General features: G+C 33.8%; 1 protein-coding gene across 1 annotated transcript in view; it reads right to left on the reverse strand.

Moving 5' to 3' along the window:
• Window positions 1-19,907, reverse strand: part of LOC140636377 (uncharacterized) — a 499,328-nt gene that overhangs the window by 176,466 nt on the left and 302,955 nt on the right. Inside the window, exon 6 of the mRNA XM_072831614.1 lies at window positions 9,794-9,944. Within this exon, the coding sequence (XP_072687715.1) occupies window positions 9,794-9,944 (151 nt within the window). The remainder of the gene's footprint in view (window positions 1-9,793; window positions 9,945-19,907) is intronic.

Consider the following 19,907-nt stretch of genomic DNA (forward strand, 5'->3'; position numbering starts at 1 on the left):
CATTTAAAGAAGAGTCAATACTTATTCTTCTCAAAATTCCCCCCCCCAAAAAAAAACAGAAAAGGAAGGAAAGCTTCCAAATTCATTCTATGAGGCCAGCATTGCTGTGATATGAAAGCCAGCCAGAGACACATTACCAAAAAAGAGAGCTACAAAACAATATTTCTCATGAACATAGATGCAAAAATACTCAACAAAATATTGGCAAACAGAATCTAACAATATATTTTAAAAAATCATTCACCATGATCAAGTGGGATTTAATACTGGGGTGCAAGAGTGTTTCAATATTTGCAAATCAATCAACTTGATACATCACATCAACAAGAGAAAGGATAAAAACCATATGGTCATTTCAATAGATGCAGTAAAAGCATTTGACAAAGTACAACATCCATTCATGATAAAAACCCTCAACAAAGTAGGTTTAAGGAGAATATATCTCAACATCATATAGACTGCCTATAACAAACCCACAGCTAACATCATACTCAATGGTGAAAACCTAAGAGCTTTCGCATTAAGATCAGGAATAAAGACAAGGATGCCCACTTTCACCGCTTTTATTCAACATAGAACTGGAAGTTCTAGCCTCAGTACTCAGACCAAAAAAGGGAAAAAAATCCAATTTTGTAAGGATGATGTAAAACTTTCACCATTTCCAGATATTATACTATGTACAGGAAACCCTGAAAATTCCACCAAAAAAAAATCTACTACAACTAATAAAGGAATTCAGTAAGGTAACAGGATAAAAATCAAGAACAGAAATGCATTGCATTTCCATACAGTAATAGTCAAGTTTGTACACTATCGGTGGGAATGCAACCTGGTATAGCCACTGTGGAAAACATTATGTAGGTTTCTCTAAAAACTAAAAATAGAGGTCCATATGATCCAGTAATTCCACTGTTGAGTATTTACTCAAACAATAAGAAAAGACTAATTTGAAAATATATATGTATCCCAAAGCTTATCACAGAATTATTTATAATAGCCAATTATGGAAGCAGCCCAAGTGTCCATTGATGGATTATTGGATAAAGAAGCTATTATATATATACACGTACATACAATGGAATATTATTCAGCCATAAGAAAGAATGGAATCTTGCCATTTGCAACATGGATGGAACTGGAAAGTATAATGCTAAATGAAATAAGCTAGTCAGAGAAAAACAAATACTGAATGATTTAACTCATATCTGGAATTTAAGAAACAAAGCAAGTGAATAAAAATGAGAGAGAGAGAAAGAAACTAAAAAGCAGACTCTTAACTACAGAGAACAAACTGATGCTTATCAGAGGAGAGGTGAGTTGGGGAATGGGTGAAATAGGTGAAGGGAATTAATAGCACACATATCATAAGGAGCACTCAGTAATGTAGAGAATTGTTGAATCACTACATTGTACACCTGAAACTAATATAACACTGTATGTTAACTATACTGGAATATTTCTTTTAGAAAAAAAAAAGAATTCTCACAGCAAAATACAAAGCAAGACAACAGCAACATCTTATTTTCAAGAATTTCAGGGGACTAAAGTATAAGCTATAGATTTCTACTTAAATAAAGTTATAACCCCCAAATTTAAAATCTGTTTAAAAACAGTTTTAAGAATGCAAAATCTTAAGGAATACTTTGTCCAGAAGCATGTCTTTAGGAATGTACTAGAGAAGGTGCTTCAGTGAACATGGACATATCTACAGAAATGTCACAGAATAAATGATGATAGAAATTTAACATACTTAGTAAACAACAAATGGGTCGATAAAGAAATTAAAGAAGAAATTTTTATAAAAAACACCTTGAGACAAGTGAAAATGGAAATATACCAAAATCTATGGGATGTAGCAAAAGAAGTTCTAAGAGGAAAGTTCATAGCTATACAGGCCTGTCTCAAGAGTCAAAAAAATCTCAAATAAACCATCGAACTTTATACCTAAAGGAACTATAAAAAGAAGAACAAATAAAGCCCAAAATTAGAAGGAGGGAAATAATATTGATGAGTGGAAATAAATGAAATAGAAACTAAAAATACAATAGAAAAGATCAATGAATCTAAGAGACAGTTCTTTGAAAAGATAAACAAAATCGACTATTCTCTAGTTAGGCTCAGTAAGTATTAGAGAGTTCAAACAAAATCAGAAATAAAGGAGAAGTTACAACTAATACTACAGAAATATAAAGAATGATGGGATTACTATGAACAATTATATACCAACAAATTGCAAAAGGCTAGAAGAAATAGACAAATTCCTAGAAACATACAATCTTCCAAGATTGAATCATGAAAAAATAGAAAATCTGAATAAACTGATTACTAGTAGGGAGATTGAGTCAGTACTCAAAAACCTCCCAGAAAACAAAAATCCAGGACCAAACAACTTCACTAGTGAACTCTACCAATCACTCAAATATTTAGTGCCTATCTTTAAATTTTTCTATAAAACTAAAGAGGAGGGAACACTTCCAAACTCATTTATGAGGCCAGTATTACCTTGATACCAAAACCAGATAAGGACACAAAAAGAGAGAACTATAGGCCACCATCCCTGATGAACATAGATGCAAAAATCCTTGACAAAATATTAGCAAATTGAATTAAATAACACATTAAAAGGATTCAAGGATGGCTTAACATCTGCAAATCAATGAATGTGACATACCACATTATAAAATAAAAGATAAAAATTATATCGTCTCAATAGATGCAAGAAAATTGACAGAATTCAACATCCATTTATGATTTTAAAAACTCTCAACAAAGTGGTATAGAAAAAATGTACCTCAACATAATAAAGAACATGTATGACAAACCCATAACTAATATCATACTCAATGGTGAAAAGAAAAGAGCTTTCTTTGAAGATCAGAAACACGATAAACATGCTTACTCTTGCCACTTCTATTTCACATGGTATTAAAGGTTCTAGTCGGAGTAACTAAATAAGAGAAAAGAAAATGACATACATACTGGAAAGAAAGATGTAAAACTGTCACTATTTGCAGATGGCATACTACTTATAAAAAACTCTAAAGACTCTACCAAACACTGTTAGAACTAATAAATGGATTCAGTAAAGTTGCAGGGAACAAAATTAATACACAGAAGTCTGTTACATTTCTAAGCACTAATAATGAACTATCAGAAAGAAAAATTAAGAACACAACTGCATTTAAAATTACAACAGAAAGTATAAAATACCTAGGAATATATTTAACCAAGGAGGTAAAAAACCTGTAGTCTGAAAACTCTAGGACATTGATGCAAGAAACTGAAAAGACACAAATAAATGGAAAGACATTTTGTGCTATGAAACGGAAGAATTAATACTGTAAAATGTCCATATCCTAAAGCAATCCACAGGTTCAATGCAATCCCTATCACAATTCCGGCACTTCTCACAGAAATAGAAAAAAAATCCTAAAACTTGTATAAAACCACAAAAGACTTCAAATAACGATGGCACTCTTGAGAAAGAAAAATAAACCTGGGTCATCATGCTCCCCAATTACAAAATAGAAGTAGAGTAATCCAAACAGTAGGATATTAGTATAGAAACATACAAATAGATCCGTGGAAGAGAACAGAGAACCCAGAAATACGCCCATCCATATATGGTCAATTAATTTACAACAAAGAACCCAGGAATATACAAGGATAAAAGGACAGTGTCTTTATTTTTTTTTTCATTTGTTTTTACTGAAGTTCGATTTGCCAACATGTAGTATAACACCCAGTCCTCAAACCATCAAGTGCCCTCCTCAATGCCCTTCACCCAGTTACCCCAACCCTCCACTCATCTCACCTTCTGCAATCCTTTATTCGTTTCCAGAGGTTAGGAGTTTCTCATGGTTTGCCACCCTCTCTAATTTTTCCCACTCAATTCCCCTCATTTCCTTTATAATCCCTTTCACTATTTCTTATATTCCCCGTATAAGTAAAACCATATGATGATCAGGACACCATTTAATAAATGGTGCTGAGGAAACTGAATAGTCACATCTAAAAGAATGTAACTGAGCTACTTTCTCCACCATACACACAAAAAAATTAATTCAAGTGAATTAAAGACTTGAATTCAATACCTGAAACTATAAAACTCCTGGAAGAATACATAGGCGGTAAACTCCTTGACATTGGTATGGGCAATCATTTTTTGGATCTGACCAAAAACAATGGCAACAAAAGCAATAATAAACAAGTGGGATTGCATGAAACTAAAAAGCTTCTCCACAGCAAGATAATCCATCAACAAAATGAAAAGGCAACGCACTGATGGGAGAAAATATTTGCAAATCACATATTCAATAATGGGTTAATAGCCAAAACACATAAAGAACTCAATAGTAAAAAAGCAAACAATCCAATTTAAAAATGGGCAGAGAAACAAACAAACAAATAAAAACAAGACAAAAAAAAGGGGGGCAGAGGATCTGAATAAACATTTTCCCAAAGAAGACATACAGATAGCCAACAGGCACATGAAAAGCTGTTCAATGTCACTCATCACCAGGGAAATGCAAACCAAAACTACCTCACATCTGTTAGAATGACTATTATCAAAAAGGCATCCAAAAAAGGAATAAAATAATGAAAGCAGATTTTAAAATTAGAAAACAGAAAATAGAAATGTTTGTATTTTTATTTTTTTAGAAATGTTTGTATTTTTATTTTTTTAGAAATGTTTGTATTTTTAATAAAAATTAACAATAGAGGAATCACAAAGAAGGAAACACAAATACACCAAATAATAAACTACAGAGGAGAAAATACCCATTGAAATAAACTATAAAATTGTAATTTACTAGTTTGTACAACTCTATGCAAATACACTTGAAAATTTAGATGAAATGGATAATTCTCTAAGAAAACACAATTTACTAAATTGATATTTACCATATATATTATATATAGAGAATATATATATATAATATATATATGTAGATAGATAGATATCCTAAAGCCAGTATCTAGCTTATTGAATTAACAGGAAATGCTAAAAACATTCCCTCCATCTATGGTCAGGAACAAGGCAAAAAAGTTCACTATCTCCAATTATAACCTTGCATTAATTAATTACATCACATAAGAATAAACACTTAGGAACATAAGAAGAATTAAGATAGCTTATTTAAAGAAGACATAATAGTACAAATGTAAACCTCCATAAGAATTCAATGATTAAACTAAGACCATAAATAAAGAATTAAGTATGGTAGAAAGACAAATAATATACACAAATTGATGTCCCTCATATACACAAATTATTGTAAGGTAGAATGGAAGAAAATGTTATTTATAATGGCCACCATAATAAATTAAGCACTTAAGAATACTTTAACAAGATATTTGAAAAACATGTTTGAAAAAATCTTAAAATACTCTGAAAGACAGAAAAGTAGGCTTAAACAAATGGAAAAGTATCCCTATTCTTGGATAGTATTAGTCAACATTATGAAAATGTCAATTTTCACCATAGTTATTATAAACTTAACATGATTTCATGAAAATACCAGCAGCCAGAAAAAAGAATACTAGCAGCCAGATAAGTGCATTTCAAAATTTTATAGGAAAATAATTATGATGAAAGAGCTAGAAAAAAACTGTTTAGAAGAAGCAATAGAGGGTACCTAGCCCAACTAAATATTAAGACATAAAAAATTAAGACAGGGTACTATGAAAATATGAATGGAATGCAATAGAAAGTATGGAGAGAGACTTAGGTACATATGTAAATTTAATATATAATAAGCTGGTATTTCAAATCACTGAAGAAAAGGTACTTTTAAATAAAATGTATTAATACAATGGATTTTTGGGGAAAATATCATATATATATTCAAAAAATACCAGAACTAAAAATGGATCAATTAACTAAATAAAAAAGTGAAACCATACATACTAGAACAGAACATGGATGAAATTCTTTTATAACTTCAGTATGGGGAGAGCCTTTCTAACTGACTAAAATCCTGATATAATAAGAGATGAATTGAACTACATAAAACATTTTAAGGTAACCTTTACATGTGCAAAAAACACCATTATCAAAATTTTTTAAAGTTTCAAAATTAGATAAATTATTTGCAGCACATATTATAGATAAAAGGTATTCCAAAAATATAAAAAAGACTCTAAAATATGAGCTACTAGACAAGAATATATGCTTCATAGGAAAAAATATATATATAAATGATTCTTAGGATTCAAGGTCACTTAATTTATTAAAAAATGCAGATGAAAACTTACTTATTGACCATTTCTCACTTATCAGATTGACACAAATCCAAAGCTTGACAATACAGCTTGTTATTGAGGTTGTGAAGAAACATATTCTCATACATAGCTGGTGAGAACATAACATTATGCCACCCTGATGAAGGAGAATTTGGCAATATGTAGCAAAACCAAATATTTCCTTTGACTCAGCAATTCTACTTCTGGAGATTTACTCTGAGGAGCTATTCTCCATACTATAAAAAACACAGGTAACATTTACTGGGACATTAATTATAATAGCAAAATATTGAAAACAAGTTAGATGCCCTGCAATAGTAGGCAATAGATTTTTATAAACTACTGTATATTCAAATGATGGAGTACCACGTAGGCTACACAAAAAGACTGAGAAGATGTTTATCAACTGATAAGGAATGACTTCCATATATATTGTTAAATGAAAAAATATATATCTCACTATCTTTTGTATATGAATGATAAAAATAAAGAAGATACACATTAAGTGGGCTTCTCTGTATATGTATTTTATTGTTTATTTTGTATCCTGGAGGTGCAGAGAAATTATATCCACACCGTGAACCCAGATGCTGGTTTCTAAATTCAATTCCCTACTAAAAGGAACTAAGGATCTTTAGAGAAATGGTTGCTTCCAGGTCTTGGGCATGAAAAATATAAGGTACTTGTATAAGAACTTGTAATATCCTGCTGAGTCAGAAAGCAAGGAAGTGAAACAAAAGAGATGGGGAAGAGGAGAACATTCTTTCATAAAGGAGGTCTATTAATAAATGTAAAATGAATGATATAAATAGAAAATCATCCTTTTGCAAGCACAAATGTAATAACTGATTCAACCAGATCAGCATGAATGCTAAAAATATTGAATGAAATTTTGGTTCAAGATACTCATATAATCTTAAAGTATCACCCACAGTTATCTATCAATTGCAAGAGAAAAGGATACCTTTACAGTAGAAGAATCTCCGATACCACCCTAATCAAATAATTAAAGTTAGCACCACCAATAACGAAAAAAGTCAGTTACTATATGTCTCCTGATTTAATACACTGAGGATCATCTGTGTAGTGTTCTTGACAATAACGTTTAACTTGATTCCAGTAATATAGAAATAGTCAGTAGGAAATTAAACAAAATAGGCCTGGACTTAAAAAACAAAAGTCTCAGAGTAATGAAAAATAAGAGAGGAACTGTTCTAAATTTAAAGAAATTACTATAACTAAATGTACTGAATAATCCCTGATTGAATCATGAGTTTTATCAAAATATAGAAAATGAAATTGAAAAACTGAATCATGACCTTATCAAAAAATAACTATGAGAGATATTAAGTGGATGATTGGGAAATTTTTGATATGGGTTGATGTCAGGTAATATTCTTACACTGATGTTCTATATTTTGGGTGTGACAGCAGTAAGGTAATGAAGAAGAATGTCCTCGTGAGGAGTTATATGTTGAGGCATCTAGGGCTGAACTATGATATTTGCAACTGATTTTGAAATGGTTCAGCAAATATGTATCTACAAATATGAGAGGGAGATTACAAATGTAGTAAGTTGTTTAACAACTAGTGAATCTAGATAAAGAGCATATGTGCTCATAATATTTTTTTTAGTTTACCTATAAGTTGAAATTTTTTCAAAATAACAACTTGGAAATTTTTAAAAAGCATTTAGCATTAATAACCTTAAAAAAGCATTAACTTGGAAGAGTTTAGAAATTATTTTAAGCTGCACAAAACTATCTAAGGCATCATAATATAATTATAGACAGGTTAATTAACAGTCTCTTAGCACCTAACTAAGAACAATGAAAAAGGAAGCATGTGCCATTTGGTTAGCACATCACTATTCCTTTATTAAAGAAAGATTCCTATCAGAAGTAGAAATACAACTTTCTCATATATTGTCATCATCCACCAAATACATGTAGTAACCCACAAGAATCTTCACTCTTCAGTTAACTAGAAATATACTGTAGATTTTGGAGTAAAGAGAAGTTGGACTGAGGTCATAAATTTAATAACAGCAAAGTCACTAATTAACTTCCTCCTTGGCATCAGGGAGCCCTGGCTTCAAGTCCCACATCTATTACCCACTAGACACGGAGTCACCATCTAACTTATTCAGACCACACATTTCTTATCTGTAAAATGTGAATAAGAACACCAAGTTCATTTCTAACTCTGAAGAATTAGAGGTTAAATAATAGATACCTATAATAGTACAATATCTGGCCAAATTAGGGACTCCATAAACATTAGTTGAATCTGAATCTTGTATTGTTTAACAAAATCAATGGCATAACTTGTTTTTGACACTTAAACTTGATTCTTTCTATATTAGTATAGTCATTGGTGCTGTCTCCAAGAAAGAAAATATTGTATTTCATAAGTATGTACTCCCCAGCAGATACATCTTCAATTAAAATTTGTATAAAATTAGTTTTTCAAAAGACACAAGGCCATATGTAAACTAATAAAGAAATTCTCATCCATAATTAATCCACAAATAGGTTTTTCATTAATGCATTTTTCTAATAGCTATTCAGCTGTGACACTGGTACTACTGAAATTAAAACATTTTCCCAATATAAAAATATACCTAAAAATAATTTTACCTCTTATAAATTTACTTCTTGTAGGTCCTCTTTTTTACAGTAATATGCCCAAATTATCTGAATAGCATTATCTAACACATGGATGAAGTAGGTGGTAATCTATGCAGCATATTTTGAGAAATGTCATGGCAGAAAGATCTTCAGTCCCTTTCACCTGAAGATAACAAAAAGGTGCTACAGTGGATAACTACAAAAACAACCAACAGTTGAAAAGCCCTAGCCACCTTCAAAAATATTCTAATTGCTTGCATCTTTTAAAAATATATTCCAGAGCACCTGGGTGGCTCAGTGGTTGAGCATTTGCCTTTGGCTCAGGTTGTGATCCCGGGGTCCTGGGATCGAGTCTCGTCATCAGGTTCACCACAGGGAGCCTGCTTCTCCCTCTTCCTATGTCTCTGCCTCTCTCTCTCTCTATGCCTCTCGTGAAGAAATAAATAAAATCTAAAATAAAATAAAATATGCTCCAGTGAGACTAGGTGTATAAAAAGAGCAGTGGGCATGAGAAGAAGGCAGATTCTTTAACTCACTATTTTTCCAGAAGCCAACCCATGTCACATAAATAGTAGATTACAGAGCCAAACAAAGCACCTTGAGTGGCTGAGCTGTAGAAAAGACCCCTTCTCCCACCTACCTACTCATATTAAATACACACCAGCCCCTGTGTATAACCATTGATTCGTACGGACATACTGTTTTATGACTGAGGGAGAAGAGATTCATTTATATGGGGTTAGGAACTACTAACTACTAACTTGGGGAAGACAAGAATAATGGCACAGGGGATGGCATCACTTTCCTGCATGATCCATCCAAGTGAGAGCACCTGATTCCAGAGGTTCCAGAGGTAAAGGTTGGAAGGTGACAGAAGGGTCTTATGAGAGATTTACTCTGATTCTTAGAGGACTTACAAGACAGAAACTGCTGGAATGTCTTCATGAGAGTCTGTGTAATTCTTGGCACAAGTGAAATTCTGAGTTGGGAAAAAGCCTTTCTCTCTGGTATTTCCCTCCACTCTGTTTCTGTGGCACTCATGGCTGGCAACTTTGTGGGCAGCTGCACCTGAGGAAGATAGGAGGGCACCTGTAAGCCTAGTCAGAAGGTGCACTTCTATGAAGAAGTACAGTGGGCAGAGACTCCAGAATGGAAAAGAACATGGGAGAGAAAGAAGATTTGGTCATATCAGAAAATATGGAATTGCGGGACACAGGTGAGGCCTACCATACCATTAATTTATACCACATGCTGCTATTTGGATCAGTCTTCCTCAAAGAACTCTTTCATCCTTTAAACATTTTTTTTAGATATTTCTGTACTATAAGATAAAGAAAACATTCTAGGGGTCCCTGGGTGGCTCAGCAGTTTAGCGCCTGCCTTGGGCCCAGGGTGCGATCCTGGAGTCTCGGGATCGAGTCCCACATCAGCTCCTGGCATGGAACCTGCTTCTCCCTCCCCCTGTGTCTCTGCCTCTCTCTCTATCATAAATAAATAAATAAATAAATAAATAAATAAATAAATAAATAGATAGATAGATAAATAAATAAATAAATCTATCTTTAAAAAAAAGGAAAACATTCTAATCACAACCTTCAAAAATCTGGCCTCAACTGATTCCCATTAATTTTCTAAAAGACTCTGCTATAATCAGTGTTCCTCAAATATGTTTGCTACTCTTGTTCCTCCCAGTTCCTTACCTCTGATTAAAGTATATCATTTCCTGAACTTGGTATATAACTTCCCACATCCTCACCTGCCCTTCTAAATACAAACCAGGTCAAGTACCAACAGTTCTATAAACTTTTCACAGCTTTCAACAAATCAGGTAGTGGATCTACTGCTTCTCCGAAAATATGGCATCAATTGTCCATATTCAGATATTTTGCATTGCAAACTGAAAAAAAAAATGGTTGAGACTTCACGGACTATATATTGTTTGGGAACACCTTTTCTTCTGTTGCTGATTTTGTACTTGGCCTTTGTACTTTTTAGTCTGGCTTTCTCATTTAGAAAGAAAGTTTCCTGATGACAGAGTCTGTGTTGTTTTCATCTTTGTGTCTTCTATAGTGCTTAGCACAGAGGTCCTCTATAAATAGTTTTGGTGCATAGATTAATTTGTTTATCCAGCATGGTATTGAGAAAAAGAAAAAAGAATAACTGGGGTTTTCATTGCACCCACAGTTTGAGATGTTGCTCTATTCTGTCCGGAAAATCTCTTCACTTCTAATCTGATATTTCTAGTAATTGATGTAAAGTCAAATAAGCAGGCAACAGTCCACTAGCATTTAACCGCAAAAATTCCCCACCTCGGGATCGCAGCGGTTTAGCGCCTGCCTTTGGCCCAGGGAGCGATCTTGGAGACCCGGGATCGAATCCCACATCGGGCTCCTGGTGCATGGAGCCTGCCTGCTTCTCCCTCTGCCTATGTCTCTGCCTCTCTCTCTCTCTCTCTCTCTCTCTCTCTCTCTGTGACTATCATAAATAAATAAAAATTTTTAAAAAATTCCCCACTTCACAAGGAAAATTGTCAAAGAGATAAAATGCTCATGGTCACTTCTTCTCCATCAGGTGTACCAACTCCAAATATTTATAACATATGTAAGGTAGAATCTATCCAAACAAAGCACCATCATCTTCTCTTTACTACCCCTTATGAATAATTTTAAAGAGATTTAATAATATAGATTTGCCAGGAAACTTAAGCTCTAAATAAGCTCCTTATAAATAAATATTCTTTATTTTAGTACATAAAAGTGTATTTTATGTACTAAAATAAAGGTTCCTAAAAAAAAAAAAAAAAAAAAAAAAAAAGGACTCCTCTCTCCAAGTTTGCTGATTAGTCAACTCAACCGCATTGGCAGAAAGACCAAAATGTTTTGCTTGGTCTTCCGCCTCCTTATTCAGGAAGAATCAAAATTATAGTTATCCCATTAAAACCATCAGCTGCTTAAAACTCTCATTTATATGATACAGTCAAAGATTATTAAGAACTGATGCTTACTGAACATGAAATTACAGGATCTGTATTTTATTCTAATAGTATCTCATGTGCATCAAAAAAGCATTGCTTTCTCTTTTTGTATGAAACCCCGCCTCTTTTATTGTTTTACTAATACCTTAACATTATGAGTACTATGTCATAAAATGTGCAATAGGAAAAAGTCTCTGTTTATCATTAGCATGAGAACTCAGTCCCATGTTCAATTCAACACATTTCAAGACAAAAAGAAACCACCGCTCTCCAACCTCCAGTGCAAGAGAAACTAAGCAGAAAGAGCTCCTCCAATGGTTTTTAAAACAATATAGAAAACTGGACGGATGAGGAGGGAAAGCAAAGAGTCGATTCGAGTGACCAGGGTGAAAAGAAAAACAAACATTATAGTTGCAAAAACATATATTCCATAACAAGTTCTTAAGACTCCCAGGTGCAACATCAGCATCGCTGGAGTCTCGATTTTTATTGTAATCTTGTGGCTTTTTATTTGTAACTTATATGAAAAGAATCATATTGATTGGGGCAGATTTAACTCAGTAAAACCTATTCTACTGAGATTGTCTGTGCTAGGTGATTTTATCAAGTTCTCTTTTGGTTTCATTTTCTTCCTCATCCCTATTCCCAGGGGAGGCTACAGCCCAGCTTGCAGAGCAAATTGCCCTAAATTGAGTTCTTTCTCTGGCATAGACAGGGCTGCCTTTGGCTCCTCAGCTTGAAAACTTTATGCATTCTTTTTTCCTTCTTCCTTAACAATCCCCTTCCCTTTTTCCAATTAAAATGGAGAAGTTTGCACCGGTACCTGCTCCCAATTAAATGAATACTGCATTACCAGCCGCACTCCCGGATCTTCTTTACCCTCCCTTCATTAGCCTTATTCCTCTGAGGCTGCCTGGCTGTCTGCCAGGGACTTATGGCAAGAATTCAAAATCTTGCACACTTTATCCCCTCCAAATCATTCTTGAATATAAGCAGTCTGCTCCTTAGGCCCAGCATGAGAAATCCAAGAACGTGTTCAAAATGGATAGGGGGTGGGGAGGGAGAGAAGAGAAAAATGATTTATTTAAAAGGCAAAAGCCTACGCAAAGAAAGACAAGCTAAGAGAGGTTAAGCTTCCCAGTTAATTGACCTTAGTTTCTTTTTTATTTTTTTTTTTTTTTTATTTTTTTTTTTTTTATTTTTAGTTTTTTTTTTAGTTTCTTTTTTAAAAGCATGAATAGGAAGAACAACAAATGACAGTTCGATGGCCTTGCTTTATTTCTGAGTGCCTTCATGCCTATAGGAAGTACATCATCATCTTCACACCTCAGGCATGCTGACTCCCCAACACTCAGATTATGAACCGTGACCGAAAAAGCCAACCTTGGAAGCTTAGGCAACTGTTTTTTAAATAAAGATCAACGTGGAATTTTCCAACAAACGTGAGTGCTGTGGGGCCATTGCATCAGCCATTCTCAACCGACACTCGGAATCAGTAAGTGTGTGTCAAACTGTCACGAATGATGACCCAGGTGTCAGGCCACAGAAACAAACAGGCGTTCTGTTTGCTTCCACTGCTTTCGGAAACTGCAAATTCCATTTACAGAGTCTTTGAACGCACTTTAGCAGAATATGTGATCAAATCCAAGTTCTCATATATACTGTCTGTGTGACCTTGGGCAAGTTATTTCACTTCTCTGAGTCTCGCGGTCTTCATTTCTAAAATAGGGATAACTATAGCTAGCACCAAATGCTAGATAAGGTAAGAAGAACATATAAATTACTTAGCACAATTCTTGGCACATGGTACATAGCTAGTGTAAACTCTTACTATTATTGCTACTAATACTGATATTAAGCAAAACTATACCATATGATCTCACAGAACATGGGAAGGGCTAAGGACAATTGGTAGATGATTTTTAATTTTACAAAATGAAACAAATGGGCTATTGGACTCTCAAAAGCTGACTCTGATTTGACACAGACCTCAACACAGCTATGACATCCACTAAAGTCATTATTAGGAAAATCTTATCATTTAGTGGTAATTATATCAAATTCTTCAAGCACCTTCGAAAATATGTAGTCATTGACTTTCTAAGAACATGTATACATAACTGAACACTTTAAAACAGACATCGTTAAAGTCAATTTGATTCAGTGCTGAGAATCAACATAGAATTTATCTCTTAGAAACTTTCAAGGCATACTATGGTGCCACAGTTTACCACTTTAAAACAAATGACTAAATCTTAATAATCTAATTACTAACATAATTGCTAAATCTTTTTAAGTGATTATATTAATGAAAAGATGAGGAAAATATATATTTATGAAAGGGGTTAAATATTATAAACACATTTGTGGTGACCATTTTTATCTACCACAATAGACACAACTTTTTTCTCTGCATGAGCTTCAAAATTACTGCCTGCTTTATAAGAAATATACCATGTTGCCTGAGGAATCCAAGGCAGCAGACATACTTTCAATACAGGAAGGAACTTTATAACTTTTTTTGGATTCATCAAATCTAAGTCCATATAATTTGTACAATAATCAGGAATTCAAATATTGAAATCAGAAAGCTGGAATTATACTCCAGATTTAACCTTTGCTTGCTGCATACAGCCTCTATAAAATTAACTTCTCAGATTATCAATTCCTCAAATATAAAATAGGACTAATAACACCTGTCATGTGATGTCATTGTAAGAATTACATTTCAAATGTTTAACTTGAGCTATAGAAGCTCTCTACTTTTATCACCGTCATCATCATCACTGTGATTACTGACTAGTCTTTTACATTTTAAAGGTTAGTTCTTAAAATAGGGAAAGAATGTGAAATATGAAGAGATTTTGAAACATGTCATCAAATGCTCCTGGAACTGCATTGAACCCAGCAGAGGTAACACACACTCATTGGTTCAGCTCATGCATATTTGAGAGAAATCAATTGGGATGTTTTTTAGAGTTACGGTGTTAAGGCATGAATTATGAAATCTCCTACATCCAGGAAGTTATCTAAATTGTTTAACAAAAAGACGTAATCACATGCACTAGCACATAAGATATAAACAAGATTTCAGAGCAAAGGCAGAGTCAGGATTTAGCCTCAGATCTGCCAACTGGAGGTAAAGGTCTCTCAAGCGATATTTATACTCTTAATTCAGAGACGTCATGTTACCTGGTTACATGAGGGGATAGAAAACTCAATAAGAGAGTATGACATTTTCTACTGCTGTACTCTCCTAGGCATTTTTAAATTACAAAATTAATTTTAAATAAAAATTTATTATAAACCAGAAGTGTCGCAGGTATATTCCCTGAAATCAGCCCTCCTGTTATAGATCCTGTCTTGGTGAATGGCATTACCATCCACCCATGCCAGAAATTTGAGAGTCATACTGATATTTTCCCCTTCAATAAGTCTCTGTACTAACAGTTCCATTTCCACAACACTGACCAAAGCTGAATCTACCCCTCGAATCTCTGCTCATACTGCCTTAATTCAGGGTCTCATTGGCTCATACCTAAACTCCTAACTAGTCTCCTTGATCACAGCTTTCCTGCTCACTCATCATTCCATATTCCACTCTCTACTCCTCTATATTCTCCTTACATGACCTTCTTAAACAGTCTCATTGTGCTTCTCCTCAATGTGAAACCTTCAATCTCATATCAGATGCTCTTCAGCCAGGCCCCTGTAGGCCTGACTCTCCCCGCTCTCATTCCCAATCAATGCCCATCTGTGTCAGCCATTTTCTTTTTCATCTTTGCTTATCATTCTTTTCTTCCAGCCTGCAATACATTCTTTTTTCCACTCAGCCTAAATATTTCTTTAGTCCTTGAAAAGAAAATGTAAATTCTATATAGACCTATTAGATGACGGTTGTGTAAATTACTGAAACAAATATGTTAAAATCTCTGAATTGTGGGTTTGTTGATCTTCCATGTAGTTCTATCCATTTATTAAATATGTATGTGTGTGTGTGTGTGTGTGTGTGTATAATTTTTTAAAGATTTAATTTTTTGGAGAGAAAGAGAGTGCAAGGAGGAACACAGGAGGAGCAGAGGGGAAGCAGAGGGGGAAGAAGAGGACAAGCAGACTCCACACTGAACACAGAGCCTGACAGAAGGTTTGATCCCAGGACCCCGAGACCATGACCTATGCCGAAACCAAGAATCAAACGCTTTAACTGCTTTAGCCACACAGGCATTGCTATGCTTTATATATTTTTAATAATATTATTGGGTATATGTAATTTTTAAATATATAAACATATATATTTATATGTTCCACTTAACATTAGTTTAAAATCTATTTTGTATAATAATGGCACCGTTACAGCTTTCTTCTGATTAGTATTTATTTTGGATAAATTTTCCATCCTTTTACTTTCATCTTTGCTGTGTCTTTATGTTTTCAGTATGAATCATTAGATAGCATACAACTGGGATTTTAAAAATCCAATCTGACCATTTCTGTCTTTTAATTGCAGAGTTCACTCTGTTTTCATTAATTGGGATTACTGACCTATTTGAATGTATTTCACTTAATTCATGCACCTGAAAAAGACCTATTTGATTTTACTTCTCTTTCTTTTTTAATTATCTATCTCCTTAATTCCTTACAGAAGCATTTCCTGAGCAAATACAATATTGCAGGCATTATTCCAGGCATTGCAAATCAGATCTGAAAGGGAGAAACAAACCCCCCTGCTCTCAAGGAGATTACATTCTAGTAGGAGAGGACAGACAATTGATAAGTACACAACTGAATAGTACTTTAAATATATATTCATGAAGATATAAAGAAATTATGTTCTATTCTTATTGTCTTCATTCTTTTCCAAAGATCAATTTTTCTACCCAGGCTACAAAAGTAGCTTTGTAATGGGTCTCTCCTCCCATTTCTCCTCCTCTGATACATCTGCTTCACTTGTATTTTTAGAACTCAAATATTACAAGCTTCAGATTCTCAGTGTCTCCCTGTTGACTACTTCACTGAGCAAAAATACCTTAGCCTGACATTCAAAGTCCTCTACAAAATGGCTCAGCCTATGTTTTCTAGCTCTTTCTTCCATATATCCTTATATTCTACTCTCCAGCTAAATGAACTAGTTATTTCCTATTACAAAACATATCTAGGTTTTATTTTTCGTGCCTCTTAACTCTACTTTCTCAAACCTCTCATTTGGGTTCTCTCTCCTTTCCACAATTCGTCAAAGCATAATTTGAAATGTTACTTTCCCTTAAAACACCTTTCATGATTCCATATATTTCTATGCTTTCCCTCTTCTGAATTCTAGACCATTCACTATTTTTTACCTTTTTATAGAATACCATTCTATTTTTTTTTCACTTATAGTATAAGCTTCTTAATGGCAGGATTTTTTTCTTACTCATTTTGATTTTTAAACAGTATTCAGTACAATGTCCTGAAAATAATAAATAATACATAAGCAGTAAATAACTCTTTTTTTCTTTCAAATTTTATTTAAATTCTAGTTAGTTAACATATAGTGTACTATCAGTTTCAGGAGCAGAATTTAGTGATTCATCATTTACATACAATACTCAGTGCTCATCACAGTGCCCTCCTTAATACTTGCCACCCATTTAACCCATCCCCCTACCCTACCAGATACAAAAATACTGATTTGAAGGGACACATGCACCCTGATGCTTATTATAGCAGCATTACCAATAACAGACAAATTATGAAAAGAGCCCAAATGTTCATCAACTGATAAATGTATAAAGAAGTTGTATACACACACACACACACACACTGGAATATTACTCAGCCATAAAAAGGCAGTAAGTAACTCTTGACTTAATAGGCAAAAATTCCAATAAATGGCCAACCCATATAAAAAACTGTGTTGCCTCATTCAATAACTATTCTCAGAAAATAGTTTTGATAAGTAAAATGTCTCAAATGATTAAACAGCTTCACTTAAGTTGTAAAAGTTAAGCAGAGAATAGAAATATATTGAAATATATCCATATCTACTTAGGTCAAGTAATGAGAAAAAGCATATCTTGCTTGCTGGCAAGTATATCTTTCTACCTGTTGGGCAGGTAGAAAGGGGAGAAGGGGAAAAACCTGAAGAGTAATTACTTTAGATATGACATATTACGAGTTCCTTGAAAATGTGGAGACATTATTTACATATTCCCTCAACATTTTTCAGTAAACACATATGGAGGACCACCTACTACATGTAAAGCAAGCACTATGCTAAACCCAGGAAGTACAAAGATGAATAAGATTTAATATTTGCCTTCAAGTAGCTAGAGCTTAGTGAGTAAAAAGATAAATAAACAGAGGAAAATGTAGTAAGTATTACAACAGAAAGATCTACAAAGTAAAACTGGAGAACTCAGGCAGGAGGCTCTGTAAAGGTTTCAGGTGAATTAGTTCTACTGAGAAAACAGCATGAAACCTGGAAAAAGCAGGCCTTTATGCTTTCATAGTATTTGTGTCCTCTTTAACTTGCAGATATTATAGTGATAAATTGATAATATTTCAAATAGTGTTAATGTCACACTGTGGAGGTGTCACTATCTTTTACATGTACTGCTTTAAGATATCTTACGAAATTCTGATTAAGCATCACAGTGGATGCATATGCATATATTTATTTCTCATCCTTACAAAACCACACTGAACTGAATGTGAAAGAATTTTAAAACTTATAAACCCATAAAGATGAAAAAACAGGAGAGGAAAAGTTATCAGATAAACAATATCAAAAACATTTCTGAAATGTTGGAAGACAGATGGATGAATAGTGACTGCTTAGCAGATAAAGTTGAAATCTCATCCTAAATTGAAGGAGGCCAATATGAAGCTTGCAATTCTACCAGAAATCCCAAAACTCTCAAGCTATGGAAACACCAGATATCACAGAAAGTGATTAATCAATTAATTAATTAATTAATCATTAACATAATGAGGAAAGGATGTATGAATAAAACAAGAGGATTACTTGAATGTTTAGCTAAGAAATAATTAGACACTATATCCCTTCCCTTACCTCAACAGAAGATCAGAGGTATATACTATAGAAGTTTGTATACTGAATGACAAGGTGAGATGTTCTATTGACTAACAGGAGATGAAGTGCAAAGCCCTATATTGAATAGTGAGAATTGTGGGTCATTTTCTGCCTCAGCATCCAAAACAAGGACTACAGCTCTTATCCTCCGAGCATAAAATTGGAGAAGTCCTCTCTAAACAAACTGAAAGGCGAAAAGAAAATATGTAAAATATGAGATTTAGGATCTCTCAATTAGAAAGCTATGTTACTACATGGTAGTAAACCTCATCAGCTAATACATTTCTATTATAAATAGGCTTTCCAAATAAATACAAGGCCCTTACTCTTAAATATAGAAAGATAGCCAAGGGTCACCAAACGTGTAGAAATCTTCTAGCATGAAAGAGAAAAACAAGAATGTAGATTCTGGAATCTCAATGGGAGCCAGGTTTCTGAAAAATATGAAAAATAAAAGATAATTATGGAAATTTTTCAAATTTTTATGTATCTGATAGAAAGGGGTAATAGTTGAAGAGAAAACACAGATTATTAAAGGGAGAGAGATGGAAACTCAACTCATTCAGTATGTTCACTGACTGATCTAAAAGAAAAAATTCCATCACTTTTTTATTTTATTTTTTTTAATTTTTTTATTTATTTATGATAGTCACACAGAGAGAGAGAGAGAGGCAGAGACATAGGCAGAGGGAGAAGCAGGCTCCATGCACCGGGAGCCCGATGTGGGATTCGATCCCGGGTCTCCAGGATCGCGCCCTGGGCCAAAGGCAGATGCCAAACCGCTGCGCCACCCAGGGATCTCTCCATCACTTTTTTAATGTTTAAAGGATGGTTGCAGGAAACTCAAAGAAAATATTTAAAATCAATTCTATTGACAAAGATTTGCTAATTGATTTATTTTTAAAAGCTCTTCAAATACACTGACATACTTCTTCAATGACAGCTAGATTATGTAGAAAGGACTGTTATTTGTTGGAGATGTCAT

Source organism: Canis lupus, chromosome 7 (assembly GCF_048164855.1).
Source record: "Canis lupus baileyi chromosome 7, mCanLup2.hap1, whole genome shotgun sequence".
Lineage (NCBI taxonomy): Eukaryota > Metazoa > Chordata > Mammalia > Carnivora > Canidae > Canis > Canis lupus.